This window comes from Neltuma alba, unplaced genomic scaffold (assembly GCF_004799145.2).
Source record: "Neltuma alba isolate B1F8T4 unplaced genomic scaffold, ASM479914v2 tig00002526_pilon, whole genome shotgun sequence".
NCBI lineage: Eukaryota > Viridiplantae > Streptophyta > Magnoliopsida > Fabales > Fabaceae > Neltuma > Neltuma alba.
Genome location: NW_021632900.1, coordinates 317 through 15,705, shown reverse-complemented (window position 1 = coordinate 15,705; position 15,389 = coordinate 317). Strand labels below are relative to the sequence as shown.

Sequence of the window (15,389 nt, the reverse complement as noted above, 5' to 3'; positions counted from 1 at the left end):
TTTGCAAAAATGAAATTTTTTTTGACTTGAGGAAAGTTCGGATCAAAAAGCCTTGCTTTAAGCCAGTGCTTTTTACGATGAAAGACGCTTTCGCTGAAGGAGCACAGATATTTTCGTCGTCAGTCATCACAGACATATCTCTTTACGACTCATATCGTGTGAAAAGACGTTCTTTTCTGGGTTTTCAGTCATTAAATTAACATGAACAACAGACCAACATCAATTCTCCTTTAATCCTACAAAGTTAAAGGCACTCATTCACTTTCTTCTTTTTCCGCGCAATTAAACTTTTCCCGTTGCTTATGTTCTTGCAAATGAAGAAAACTTAATCCCAAGGGAATCCACGAGAAATCACACCTTTACGTACTCCCATTAGTCCCTCTACCCTCCTACGTCATTGCTTACCCCATGAAGCCAGGGAATACAGGTACGTCAACGAATATTTTTATTCGGTATATATCTCTATTTTAGAATTCTTGATGAAATATTAACCATTTTTGTTTTGTTGGGAAAAAAACTCAGGAGTATAAAAATATTTAAATCAAACGTGTCTATTTAATTGCATTTTGAGCATTTAAGTGTAGCTTTGAATTGAATGGCATTTATTTCTGAAAACGGTGGATGTTGTTGGAACCAATGTTTAGTGAGGTGAGAACTTGGCATAATAAATATATAGAATTTGATGTAAGTATTGTACTTTTTAATTTGATGTTAAATATAGAATTCTAATCCACTTTGTTTCTAATATTTATTTATTTTGTTTAAGATAATTCTTGTAGTAATTACATATGTTAAAAGTTTTATTGTATTGTGGTTCTAACTTATATATATGATTAGTAAGAGCATTTTAGAAAAGACAACACCTATTTATTATAAATAATTAACTCAATTAATTTTTTTAATCTATTCAAAATAATCAACTAACTCATATATTAACATGAGGAGGGGAGATGGTAATTGGAACCAGTTTTTAGCGCAGACTTTCTGGGAACCGATTCTGATAAACTATTGGAGTGTTTCAGTGTATGCATTGACCTTGTACACCTCATTAAAAAAAAAGAGAGAGGCAAATTTGTTGCTATTTTTCTGTCTTTTAACAAATTTAATAAAGCATTAATTGCTTTAATTATGATAGTACTATTATCTTTGCTAATTTTAAAAGTCAAACGCAACATTAATGATTAAAACATTAATTTCAATCGGGATCTTAATGTTGACTTGACTCCAGGCTCTTCAAAGTCATGCTTCGATTTTCTTCCAATAATATCGTTTATCAAAACTAAGAGTGAGTAAAACCGAACCATAACTGAAAATTAAATCGAATCAAACTCAATTTCAGTTTTTTTGGTAGATTATTTCGGTTTTCGATTACATATTCGTTTTTTATTTTTTTAACAATTCAGTTTTAGTGTTCGATTCGGTTTGTGAAAAAAAAAATTTAGTTATAACCAAAAAACCAAAAATATATATTATATATTTATATTTAATAAATATTATTATAATAAATATATGTGTGGGTTTATTTGAACTTTTTAAATATATTTATATTCAATAAATATTATTATAATAATAAATATTATTATAATAAATCACATTAGATGATAAAATATTTATTAATTATTGGTTGTAATTGTGTTTTATTATTATTATTAATTTAAAATCACTTTTCATATTTATATAGTTTGGTTAATCAGTTAACCGAATCGAAATATTTTGATTAATTCGGTTTTAGTTATTTCGGTTATTACTGATAATTGAACCGAAAAACTGAATACTCACATCTTCAAGACTAATGTTGTGTTGAGTATTTTATTTTAAATGCTACTCCTCCGGTCCTAAATGTAAGACCCTTATACACGTATAAGGGTCTTATATTTAGAACCGGAGGAGTACCTAATTGGAAGACATAAAACACACAGGGTATCTGGGCTCCCAAAGAGGTGCTCAACGTAGGAAACATAATACTGGGCTTCATTGCGATCGCCCGCCTTTATAAAAACAAACCCAACTACATGATTCCAACGCTACTGTTCACGTTAAAAATAATTACTTCAAACATTATAAACATGTTAATGCTGTGTACGGTTTTCATTAATACACACAACACGACTTGGTTCTACAACAGTAAAAAAAATTAATACTCCTCTGATCCTTAATATAGGACCCAATTCTTGAGTTAGTTTTGGTTCTAAATATAAGACCCATTTCTCATATTTATCGATTTTCTCTAAATTACCCCTATGGATACTTTCTCAACCATAATCAAGTGGAAGAGGGAGAGGGGGTATTAAGAAATATAATTATGGTGTTTTAGGAAAAATGTGTCACTTTTCTTATAATTAACTAACTTACCTAACTTCCTTAATTTAATCAAATTAGTTAAATGGGTCTTATATTAAGGACCGAAAGAGTACATATATTGACTAAAACAGAAAGAATTCATTGTACTAGCAGAAATACTGGGCATTGAGTATAGACAATTGTTGTAATCTGTAAAGGAAAAATAGGGCGTATTTGAAATGTACTTTTTAATCATGATTTATAAAAGACGAGATAAACTGCAAACATGTTAGAAGAATTTTGTCTCATGTGACAACATCACAGTATTGACCTAAGAAAATAATTGGGAACATAATGCTTTAATTTTTCACTGATTAAGAGACAGATAAACAAGAAAGAGAGGAGAAGCAGTGGGGCGGCAATATAGTTGGCAATAAGAAATATAAAACGATGAAACACCCATGGCTTTGACGGAGATATTAACAAATGGAGTGAATGAATGGTCGATCTCTCCCCCTCTCCATAGCACCCGCCCAAAGCACAAAAGTGAGAATGCAAAAGTCAAATTCAGCTGTTATTGAAATTGTCATACCCTCTCCGTCATGCAACATTTTCAAGACATATAAATAATCTGTATGGAAATTTTAATACTATTTCGTCTTTTTGTTCATATTAATTACAGGTCAGTTTTAGTGTGTTTATTGTCTCCTTCTTCCTTTCTGTAGGCAAGGGCGTTTTATTAAAAAAAAAAATCTATTTTAATATCTTTATTATTTTTCACTAATTTTTTTAAGTTACGTAATTTAATTATTTTTATATTATAAAAAAATGAAATGGACTCTCTCTCCTACATCATCCATGCCAACTCAGGTAATCACCAAATGGCCGGCGCCCTCACCCGGCGCGGCTAATATATTTTTGTATCCATTGGCCAACTTCATAGGTTTGTTTTTTACCCCTCCCAAAATTCAACGTCAATTATAATTATAATTTTCGATGTTATCCAGGTTAACGATTTGAATTAGTACTCGTCCGGTCCTTAATATAAGACCAATTTAACTAATTTGATTAGATTAAGGAAGTTAGGTAAGTTAGTTAAGTATAAGAAAAGTGACACATTTTTCCTAAAACACCATAATCATCTTTCTTAATACCCCTCTCCCTCTTCTATTTGATCATGGTTGAGAGACTATTCATAGGGATAATTTAGAGAAAATTGATAAATATGGGAAATGGGTCTTATATTTAGGACCAAAACCAACTCAAGAATTGGGTCCTATATTAAGGACCGGAGGAGTATTATTTTTAAAATGAAGCTTGACCATGTTAACAACCGGAAAAGAAACAAATACGGAGAGTTTCATACGCAATTATTTCAACGTTAGTCCAAATTACTTTTTTGCACCACAAAATACTTTTTTCTCCGCAGAACAATATACTTTAAGTTCGGACTTCGGACAGTAAGTTTTGGGAAATTTTTCACAAATATGAAATATAATTATGTAATATTTTCCCTTAAAAACTATAGTATATAATCAAGAGGGAAAAAAATAATATAATCGACGCAGTTAGCTTTATTTTATATAAAATAATACTAGCATGTTGGAGAAGTCAACAAGTCAGAGATATATAACTATTTAATTAACATTAGATGGAGACGAATAAGCCAGAATAGCGATGGCAACTTGGGCATCGTCATCTTTTTGCGCTCTGTATATAAACATGCTCAGATATCACAATCCGATCCTGTCGAGAAACAAAGCAAATTCACTTGGTAGCTAGTGGGGTACAAGCAATTTGCAATACTAAGCCAAGTAACCAAACAATATAATGAAGATATCATCGGTTGTTGTCTGCATCCTGGTGCTGGTTCTTCCCATGGCATTCGCCAAGCTCAAGCTCGGATTCTATGACTCCTCCTGCCCTAATGCAGAGTCCATCGTGAAGCAAGCCGTGCAGAGGCGATTCAACGACGACAAGACCATCACTGCGGCCTTGCTTCGCATGCACTTTCACGACTGTTTCGTCCGAGTGAACATTAATTCCGCATTTTAATTACCCGTTTAAAAATTTGAGTGATCATTCCATATTGTACTAATTATTCTGGCTAACTGATTAATAACATGAATCGCAGGGTTGCGATGCATCGTTACTGATAAACTCCACTGACGCCGAGAAAGACGCTGGTCAAAACGCAAGCGTACGGGGATTTGATTTCATCGACGAGGTGAAGGAAAGGCTTGAAGCAGCGTGCCCTTCCACGGTGTCGTGTGTTGATATCATAACACTAGCCACCAGAGACGCCGTGGCTCTGGCCGGAGGACCCAAATATGAGGTTCCCACCGGGCGACGCGACGGGCTTGTCTCTAGAAGCAGCGAGGTTGATTTGCCAGGACCTGGCATCTCAGTGCAGAATGCCTTGAATTTCTTTGCCAGGAAGGGAATCGGACGACAAGACATGGTGAGCCTTATGGGTGGACACACGGTGGGAAAGGCGTTTGGTAGATTTTTGGACGCCAAGACGCCCTTCGCAGTGGATAACCAGTACTATAAGCAAATTCTTCAAAAAAATGGCGTTCTGTCTATTGATCAAAACCTTGCTGTCTCTACGTCAACAAAGAGTATTGTTACTGCCCTTGCATCTGACACTGCTCAGTTTCAGCAAAGCTTCGCTGATGCAATGGTCAAGATGGGTAGAATTCAAGTTCTGGTTGGTAATGCAGGAGAAATCCGTAAGAAATGCAGTGCTTTTAACAATTAATTAAGCACGACCGCAGAATTGCTGCAATTTTTTATACTTTTTATTGTGAAATGTCGAATTGTATGCTTGTTTCTATTTCTATTTGGAAATTAACGTGACGTAGTCAAATAACAAAATGCAGCAACACTGCGTTCTTTTTTAATACTAAAATTAACCAAATGAGAATTACATTTTTTTTTTCCAATGAGGAAGCTGGACAGCGACTTTGACATTAAAGGAAGTTCGAACGAGACGAGTAGAACTTTTTAGAAGGAAAAGGTTGCCTGTTCACAGGCACAGGTCTAATTTTAGCCTTTTTAACGTCAGCCGGCACCTAGCTAGCTGCACAATTGTGTACGTGTGAGCGCATATGCATGGAATTGCAGCAAGATGCATGTTAATTAGGTCCAGTTGCTAATATGATTGTAAATAGTGTAATTTGAGCCGTACGTACTACTAAGTACCATTTAACTTTATGATCCAGTTGTCACTATTTTTTAGTACTAAGAAAAACAAATGGAGGTATAGTACATAATTAAGCAAGTGAGAATTAAGATTTTTGAATAAGGAAACTGGCGGGACAACGACTACGAAAAGACGTTCAAATTAGGAGACAAATGGAACTTTTATAGAAAGAAAAATGTTACTCCTCCGGTCCTAATTATAAGATCCAATTGACTTATTTGAGGAGATTAAGGAAGTAAGTTAAATTGGTTATTATAATAAATAAATGTTGTCATTCCTAAAATATCCTTGCTAATTAAATATATTGGCTAAAACTATCATTATTAGAAGGATTATCTTGGAAAAAAATGCATAAATATAAGAGACAAATGGATTGGGTCTTATAATTAGGACCAAATAAAAAGTCAAATTGGGTCTTATAATAAGGACCGGAGGAGTATTGTACTTGTGAACAGGTCCAGTTATAAGACAGAGTTAGTTAGCATCTTGCTGCTGACTGTATATTTGAGGAAGTTGAGCACATGGCATTGAAGCTAGCTGTCCTGTTATTGTTGGGCCGTTACGGCTATTCATATAGATTATACAGGGATAATTAATATGTAAGTCTTTACAGTTTTAATTGATTTTGAATCAGATTCTTATAGTTTTATTTCTTTTTATTAGGTTCTTATACTTTCACATATTTTTAATTAAGTTTTTGTATTTATTTTTCTTTTTATCAAATTCTTATAAGTTCACCTCATTTTTAATTAAGTCCCGGAATTTTTTACTCTTTATTTTATGAATTCTAATAGGAAAACTTGCAAATAAAGACCTCCCAAATATGTAAAATTGTGATTTGGGATCTTGAATTTAGAAAATAGTAAATAAGGACCCAGTCTCACTTTTGTAAATATGAAATGTGGGTGAAATGTCTGAAATATCTCTCAATCAAATGACAAATTGACTATAACAAATTAAATGACAAGTTCACTTTAACAAATGATAACTTCAATAGATCAAATCACAACTTGGTTGAGTGTATGCCAAATGACGAGTTGACTATAAGAAATAACAAGTTCACTTTAATGAATAACAACTTCAGGAGACCAAATTACAATATGATTGAGGGGCATTTTAGATATTTCACCCATATTTCATATATACAAAAGTGAGATCAGGTACTTATTTGCTATTTTTTAAATTCAGGATCCCAAATCATAATTTTACATATTTGGGGGTATTTATTTGTAATTTTTCCATTCTAATAATACTGTTCTATAATCATAAAATAGTATATATTATTTAATATTAGTTTATAAACAATAATATTTTAAAAATAATGAATTATTATAATAATTTTATTTTTTTTCCAGCAAGAAAATATTAATTGTTCCAAAAAAAATTTCTTGAATTAATTAATTATATTACTAATATTAATTTAATTTTATTATTAATATTTTATATTTCTGTAATCTATTTAATTAAGTTTATATTTAACTAATAAATAAAAATTAAAACAACATGGACCTGATTAAGAATTTAGGGAAATTATAAGGACTTTATAAAAGAAAAATAAATACAAGGACTTAATTAAAAATATGTGAAACAATAAGGACCTAATAAAAAAAAACTAGAAAGACCTGATTCAAAATTGGTTAAAACTATAAGGACTTACATATTAATTAATCCGATTATATATTAATAAAAAATTGTTATGTAAAAGTATATCTTCTTTCGTAAATATGATAAATTTCGTCCGGTAAACATTTTATTTGAAGAAAATGCATGAATCTCTAAACTTGGTGTGATTTTATCGGTAAATAGAACTGTGGCTTGCCTCATATCTTACAAAATGATAAATTAAAATTAAAATGTTTTTTCATATAAGGACTTTGTTAATGAATAATTTGTAAATACATCTATAAAGCTTGAAGGCATACCTCAACTCAAACAGCAAACTTATTGATTCAAATCACTTAAACTTTTTTTATTGGGAAAAAATTAAAAAAAAAAACTTTGTATATATTTTTTAATTTTGAAACTTGCAAAATAAAAGTTTGACCGAGTTCTTGATGGCACTGTCTTCTTTCGCTCTCCACAAAAGTGAGCACATCGGATTCACATGACATTTTGGAAGGTTCATACAAACCAAGCGGAGCAATCTAGGAAGAAAGAGAACTATTTTCAACGAGAACTTTGGAATAAATTCCAAGGTTAATGCAGCTAACATCTAGTTCTTGAAACGAACGCACGATCGAGGACGTACGCAGTTCAGCCCAAGACGTTCTATTATTTATCTCTTTGAACGTAACATTCACGACGATGTTAGGAGATTGCGTTATATGGATAGATGAATGCTTCTATATCATTGTCCAGAATCGAAAATGACGTTTACCTCCCCACTATGTATAGTTATCATCGTCGTCGACGACCTAGAATCGGTGGTTATTAAGCGGAGAAATAATACTACTTCCGGTACTTAATACAAGACCTTATTTGACTTTCATTTTGGTCATAAATATAATACTCTAATCCACTTTGTCTTTTATATTTAAGCATGTTTTCCCAAGATAATCCTTATAACAATGGTAGTTCTAACCAATACACATACACTTGATTAGCAAGGGTATTTTAGGAAAGACAACACCTATTTATTAGAAATAACTAACTTAACTTATTTTTTTAATCTTTTCAAATTAGTTAACTAGCTCTTATAGTATTCAATAGTTGAACAAGTTCATTATATTATTTATTATGTCAGCGAAGAAGCCAAAATCATCGAGGGTGGCTAGCTGTATGCATGGATCTCAAGTATAAATAATAGATGACTTCACTGGGACCAAAAGCGCAAGACATTAATTACGGAGGAAAATCAAGCAAGCATGTCTACACACAGCAAGAACAAGACGCTGCTCTTCTTTTTCTTCTTTTTCCTCCACAAACTTCCCTCCGGATTTGGAGCTCTACAGGTTGGTTTCTATGGCTCTTCCTGTCCAAAAGCAGAGTCCATTATACAGCAAGTGGTGCATCGCCGTATCAGTGACGACAGGTCCCTAGCCGCATCTCTGCTTCGCCTGCAATTCCATGACTGTTTCGTTCACGTAAGGCGCCTTAATAATGAAAATTCGTTTAGTTCTTTCTATTCGTAAACACGACATGCTAATGAACACGTACGTTAAATAACTATGTGTTGTTTCTTCCAGGGATGCGATGCCTCGCTTCTGATAGGAACCGGGAACGAGCATGGATTAAAGAAACCAGAGAAAGGCGCGTTTGATAGCCTCTTCCTTCGAGGATTTGAAGTAATCGACGAGATCAAAGAAAGCCTGGAAGCCGAATGCCCTTCTACGGTTTCTTGTGCCGATATCATAGCACTTGTGGCCAGAGATGCGGTGGGTGTTGCCGGAGGACCCAAATACGAGGTTCTTACAGGGAGGCGCGATGGCCTTGTTTCAAATGCCGGCGACGTTAAATTACCACAGCCTGATTTTTCAACGAAGCAAGCTCTTGATTCTTTCATCAGTGTTGGTTTAACATCATCTGACATGGTTACCCTTTTGGGTGCTCATACCCTTGGTGTTGCCCATTGTGGTTTCATCGACCCTAGGCTCGAACCAAGTTCTGATGGGAATCAATCTTCTGATCACCCTCCGATGGATCCATTGTTGAAAGCCAAGCTGGCCAAGTATTGTTCTGAGGATGAAAATCGCCGTGTGTTTATGGACCTAGGTTCACCCTTTGTTTTTGACAATTCATTCTATAAGCAGCTTCTTCTGAGAAGGGGCATATTGGAACTGGATGAACGCCTCGCTTTTGATAATTCCACAAGAGTTCTTGTTTCCAGGTATGCGGCAGACAACGGGGCATTTCTGCGGGGCTTTGCGAGAGCCATGGTCAAGATGGGAAGCATTCAAGTTCTTGTTGGAGAGGAAGGGGAGATTCGAAAGAATTGTGGGGCTTTTAATAATCCCGAGTAGAACTGATTATAACCGAGAGACTAGCTAGCTAGCTTCCTGAATAATTAGGCCATACACATGACCTAACTATAGTTCCGATGGCTGTAATATCAAACTTATGTTTGCTTGTATGTGCACGTTCAGGTCAGAATTCAGATTAGAAATAACAGAGGACAAAAATCCCTCGTAGAAACGGTTTGCATTGCCTGAATTCTCATCGATTCTATTTATTGCTTTTGGCCAGAGAATTGGCATCGTTACTGCATGTAGAATATTTTATGAATTTAGAATAATAAAAGTTCCTCAATTAAGTTCAGTAGTGAATATAGATTCTAAACATACAAAGACTTGTAGTTGTGACGGTCTGACAGATCAACTCTCAGGGGTAAAGTCCACGTATATTCTGTTAGGACCACGTATAATCTCGTCATTGCTATATGATATTTACATAAACAAACACGCTGTGCTTTAGCTATTAATGATTTTTTATAAGATATAAATAACTAAATTACGAAGATAAGAAATTAGTTTAAATAATTTAAAATAATAAATATTTTAAAAAATATATATTCAGCGAGTGCGATGAGAGGGACTAACCGTTAATGAATAAGGTTGGCCGTGCCCCCGGCGGTCCAACAGGCTTCCCAAGACCCGGTAATGAATCCCTCTGACCCTACGATGGATCCTACGTACGATGAAGGCTGAACTGACCAAGTTACGTTCTACCACGACCAACTCTGAAGCCGTGGCGTTTTTGGACCAAGGCACGCCGTTTAATTTTGACAACTCATTCTACAAGCAGCTTCTTCTGAGGAAGGGTATTGAAACTGGATCAACGGCTTGCTTTTGATAACTCCCGAGAGGTCTCGTTTCCAAGTATGCGGCAGATAATGAGATGTTTCTGCAGAGTTTTGCAAAAGCAGTAGTGAAGATGGGACGCATCAGGGTTCTGACCGGAGACCAAGGGCAGATTCGAAAGAATTGCAGGGCTTTTAATAATCCCGAGTAGAACACTAGTGTTTGAGCCATCGCAAGATTGTCTTCTAGTTCTTTTCCTCCGAATGTTTCATTTTCAATTCAATATCATTGCCGAGATGACAAGCTGGCGACCAGTTGCATTAGCTTTATAATAAGGCATTGACGAAGGACATTTTTATTAAACTAAAGTAAAACGGCAATTTGTTTTTTGGCATGAAAAACGACCCTTGCAATTACCGTGAGCTGCGAAACTTTTTCCCCCCAGAAAAAGAGACCTTCTTTTTCTTTGGGTTGCCCACTTAATTTACTGGAGTTTTGCTCTGACTACATCTGAATCTAACCCGCGTTACGCACCTGGCTGTGGTGAGTGAGTCTTTCAACGGAGATTTCTGCATACGCTGAGGCTCGAACTCGAAGCCTCGCTTAAAAGAAAAAAAGAGAGACCTTCTAAACATACAGACAAGCAGCCTTGGTTTTGGGCCTTGCACCAATACGCGCAACTGACACAAAAGCCCAGTATAATGGGTTCTTTCTGTATTTAGGTAAGTTAGTTTGGTTCATGCCTGCAAATTAAGGAGGGGAGGCAGTGTTTTTTTCATGCTAGAAATGGATAGCCCATCAGGACACACTACCCATCACTATATATCCCATCAAATCATTATATAACAAAGTATATAAGCAAATTTTAGGGGGATTTAGGAGCTGCCTTGATTAGCTTTTTAGAAGTTATTTTACAATATGAGATAAATATGTTAGGGAAATCTTGTATCTGCTTACATTAAAACAACCTTTTCAAGTGATTCAGGGGTTGCCAAACTCTCCTTTAGAAATGGATGGAAACCATGGGTTGCACAAACACGTTATTTTAAGAAAGTTGGGTTACTGTAATTAAATAATTTAATTAGTTTATTTAACTAAATAAATAATTCGTACATTCAGAATCAGATGAGTAATAAGACAAGGTGTTATAATTTTTTATAATTTAACATTTTAACAATATAATTATCAATTCCTAACCCATTAAAGAGTCTTCACATAATTACACCCATCCTTTTCCCCCTTGGTGAATGCAGTGCCCTCAATTTTGTGCATACTCTTCACGTGCGGCTGCGCTTCCAACAATTTTCATTAATTAACACATAAAATTTGTTAAATCTTAATTAATCATATCTCTTGTGCACTCCTAACGCTTTTTTTTTTTTGTTAAATCATAATATTAAAAAGGATCCTAATCTAAAAAATTATCCGCATTCGAGACCACCAACCCACCCTCCACGTGAATTCCCCTCCCTTCAATTTCGTCCTGATCCTCCAACTTGTCTTTGTTTTAACCCCACCATTCTCATTATTGATGCAAAAAAGCAGCATTAAAAATTGTTGCGCGTTCCCCAAAATTGTTTCTGATTCGTAGTTTTAAATTCCTACTTGCATATTAAATTACGTGCAACTTTCCACTTACACACACAAGAAAAGTTTCATACATATCCACCTTCAATTGTTTAAACTTTTGGTAATCTCATTCGCTATTGACATTACTGTATTCCGCAATCCTTTGAGGGACTTGGCTTCTAAATTCAGGTGAACGCGCGCGCGCGCGCGTGTGAATAGTCGATGATAGAGCACATACATGGGTACCAGCTTTTAATTTCTTCCTACACACATGCTGAAAATTTTGACACTCATGGCGGCTTCAACTCAGAGCATGTGCTCGCATCTCCACAGATTAAACTTTACAGATGGTTTCCAAGTAAACTATGGATTTTATACTTATAATGTGTGCGTGACAAATCTCTCTCTCGTCCCCCACACACAGTTAGAAAAATAATATCGGTCATGGACTCCTTGCTTGCTCATTGGTTAACTTCCCAAAAACCATGCCTGGCTCTTCTTTCTATATTCACTTATTCAGCACGCGTTAATATAATTATTAATTTAGTGTGACTGTCCAGTCATCACTCCTCCTCACTAAGGCGAAAGCGTGGAGGACCTCCTCTCGCTCGATATATATAACTTCCGTTTGCCCCTCCCCAACACACGCAAATATACAGAGATCCAAAAAAATGAAGATAGCCAATGTTATCCTCATCTTCCTTTTCGTGCTTCCCTTCTCATTTGCCGACCTCAGGGTTGGATTCTATCGCACAAGCTGCCCATCCGCTGAGACTATCGTCCGTCGAGCCGTGCGAAGGCACTTCAATCGCGAACGAACCATCACCGCCGACTTGCTTCAGATGCACTTTCATGATTGCTTTGTTAGGGTAAGATCCTCTACAAGTCCAAGCGACTCTATACATACGTGTTTTAGTATATGACTATATGTGTTTTGTCAAGCATAAATGTTGGCGGTATGGTTTCAGGGATGTGACGGCTCCATACTAATTGATCCACGAGGGCAAAAGGGATCGGAGAAGCAGGCGGGACCCAACATAAACCTCGAAGGCTTTGACTTGATAGACGAGATAAAGGCCGCCGTAGAAAAAGCTTGTCCTTCCACGGTTTCCTGCGCAGATATCGTAACACTAGCCACAAGGGATGCGGTGGCTCTGGCGGGAGGACCCAGATACAACGTTCCAACGGGGCGCCGTGACGGGCTGGTGTCAAGTCCTAATGAAGTGAATATTCCCGGACCGTCGCTGTCGGTGTCTCAGGCATTCGAATCCTTCAGAGTAAAAGGGTTTTCGTTGAACGAAATGGTGACTCTTCTGGGAGCTCACACGGTGGGCTTCACACATTGCAGTTTGGTCCGAGGCAGGCTGTCCAGTTTCAGAAACCGTGATCCTACCATGGACCCTGCTTTGGATGCTAAGCTGGGACGAATCTGTGGGTCGGCACAGAGGCCGGCAAGGAACGATCCTAAGATAGTGCTGGACCAAAATACATCGTTGGTATTTGATAACGAGTACTACAGGCAGGTTAGGATGAGGAGAGGTGTGCTTCATATTGACCAGCAGTTGGGTGTGGATGCGTCGTCCAGAGGCATCGTGGCTGGTTTTGCTGCCAACGGGAACAGCTTTAAGCGAAGCTTCGCGAAGGCTATGATAAAGATGGGAAGCCTTGATATTTTGGTTGGAAACGCTGGGGAGATCAGGAAGCATTGCAGGGCTTTCAATAATCCTCGCTAGAATAGCGTGTGTGTTTGGCCAATCATATATATTCCAGCTAAATTATTAAAGAAGGCTTCCGAGTCTTCAGTAGTAGTGGAGTCGAATTAATTATCTGTCTCATTGTATCGCATTGATCGCCCTATAAGATAGACGGTGGTGTGACCCTCAGACGTTGATCTTTTGGATTCTGGAATGATGATTTAATTTGGTTTACTTTTAAATCTTGAGAACGAATCTCTCGTGGAATGATTTGGTTTATATTTCTTACACGTGATCGTTTGCTGTAAGCTGTACATAGAAAAACGAAATAGTTCAAATTTACGAGCCAGCAAGGGAAGAATGTCTTGCCGGTTGGTTCTCCGGCGGAGACAACTGGGGCGGACAAACCAGCATAAAAAACTGTGGATTAATGTAAAATAAGAGATGAAGAAAGTCGGGAAAGAGCTGGGAACTCCTCCACGTAAGGTAATAATTAAGGATTATTGGATAAATTAGCATTAAACTTATGTTTGCTTGTATGTGCATGTTCAGTTCATAAGTCAAGATCAGAAATAACAGAAGACGGAAAAATCCCCCATGGAAACGATTTGCATTGCCTGAAATCTCATCGATTCTGTTTATGGCTTTTGGCCAGAGAATTCGCATCGTTACTGCATGTAGAATATTTTATGAATTTAGAATAATAAAAGTTCCTCAATTAAGTTCAGTAGTGAATATAAATTCTAAACATACAAAGACTTGTAGTTGTGACAGATCAACTCTCAAGGGTAAGGTCCACGTATATGCTCGTCATTACTATGTGATATTTATATATGCCGTGTTTTAGTTATTAATTATTTCTTAATATAAGATATAAATAACTACATTACGTGGATAAAAAAAATTAGCTTAAATAATTTAAAATAATAAATATTTAAAAAATATATTCAGCTCGTGTGACAAGAGACTAGCCGTTAATTAATAAGGTCATATTCATCAATAATTAAAGAAGTCAAAAATAAAAAATGATATTAAAAATTCTATAGAGACAATTTAATAGTGTTTGTTATTAATACAAATAAAGCATCTCTAACAAAAAATTCTATTAATTGGTAGATTTGATGAGGTTGTGAGTTGACAGCTTAAGATTATTCGTTGAAGAAATGGCACGAATCTAAACTTCGTGAAATTCTGCTCATGCAGATCAAAAGTTTATCTATGAAACAAAATTCACGATAACAGAATTCAACCGATCGACATAAAACTCAGGGAGGAACATTATCGGAAGATCTTCGGAGCTATGGCTATAAGCGCTTAGTTATCATCGATGGTGTGGTGGACGTACGAGTCCCCTGAATTGAATGCAGTTAAGCCCCTAGTAGGATCCGTCAGGAATTCATAGCTTCATTATTTTATAATGCTTTCCAGAGAAGGCAGAAAGATCATTGGACGGCAAGCTCTGCTTCTACCCAAAATATAAATACATGACGACTCAATGGTGACAAAAACCAGGCAAGCATGGCTACGCTCAGCAAGACCAATAACACGACTCCAATGCTGCTCCTATACTTCTTGTTCTTCTTATTCCAACAACTTCCGTCTGGATTTGGTGATCTGCAGGTTGGTTTCCACGGCTCTACCCCTTGTACAGAAACTGGTGCGCCAACAATTAAGCCAATACTGATCTTTGACCGCCGCTCTTCTTCGTTTGCAGTTTCATGACTGTTTCGTCAGGGTAAGACCCTACTAACACTATGTATAAACACATATTGCAAATTTATTTCCCTGCGTTAATTGATGATCACGTTGAATATATATAACTGAGTTTCTTGTAAGGATGTGATGCCTCGATTCTGATAGACTACACGAGGGGAAGGAATTCAGAAGAGGACGCGAGCCATAACT

General features: G+C 36.1%; 3 protein-coding genes across 3 annotated transcripts; all 3 read left to right on the top strand.

The window, feature by feature from the left end:
- Positions 1-4,110: 4,110 nt before the first annotated feature.
- Positions 4,111-5,041, top strand: LOC114731411 (peroxidase 57-like). Its single transcript, XM_028918571.1, has 2 exons — positions 4,111-4,311; positions 4,415-5,041. Exons 1-2 carry the CDS (start codon positions 4,111-4,113, stop codon positions 5,039-5,041), a joined length of 828 nt encoding a protein of 275 aa, XP_028774404.1.
- Positions 5,042-8,349: 3,308 nt separating this feature from the next.
- LOC114731404 (peroxidase 44-like) lies at positions 8,350-9,444 on the top strand. The gene is made up of 2 exons (XM_028918558.1): positions 8,350-8,568; positions 8,671-9,444. Exons 1-2 carry the CDS (start codon positions 8,350-8,352, stop codon positions 9,442-9,444), a joined length of 993 nt encoding a protein of 330 aa, XP_028774391.1.
- Positions 9,445-12,443: 2,999 nt separating this feature from the next.
- Positions 12,444-13,726, top strand: LOC114731495 (peroxidase 44-like). The gene is made up of 2 exons (XM_028918680.1): positions 12,444-12,659; positions 12,759-13,726. The coding sequence occupies exons 1-2, from the start codon at positions 12,462-12,464 to the stop codon at positions 13,521-13,523; spliced, it is 963 nt and encodes a 320-aa protein (XP_028774513.1). The 5' UTR covers positions 12,444-12,461; the 3' UTR covers positions 13,524-13,726.
- The last annotated feature ends 1,663 nt before the right edge of the window (positions 13,727-15,389 follow it).

Excerpts from the sequence above, each read along its gene's own strand:
- LOC114731411 (XM_028918571.1), top strand. The coding sequence starts at position 4,111 with ATGAAGATATCATCGGTTGTTGTCTGCATCCTGGTGCTGGTTCTTCCC. Across the intron at positions 4,312-4,414 it reads TTCACGACTGTTTCGTCCGA|GGTTGCGATGCATCGTTACT; the intron begins GTGAACATTAAT and ends CATGAATCGCAG.
- LOC114731404 (XM_028918558.1), top strand. The coding sequence starts at position 8,350 with ATGTCTACACACAGCAAGAACAAGACGCTGCTCTTCTTTTTCTTCTTT. Across the intron at positions 8,569-8,670 it reads TCCATGACTGTTTCGTTCAC|GGATGCGATGCCTCGCTTCT; the intron begins GTAAGGCGCCTT and ends TGTTTCTTCCAG.
- LOC114731495 (XM_028918680.1), top strand. The coding sequence starts at position 12,462 with ATGAAGATAGCCAATGTTATCCTCATCTTCCTTTTCGTGCTTCCCTTC. Across the intron at positions 12,660-12,758 it reads TTCATGATTGCTTTGTTAGG|GGATGTGACGGCTCCATACT; the intron begins GTAAGATCCTCT and ends GTATGGTTTCAG.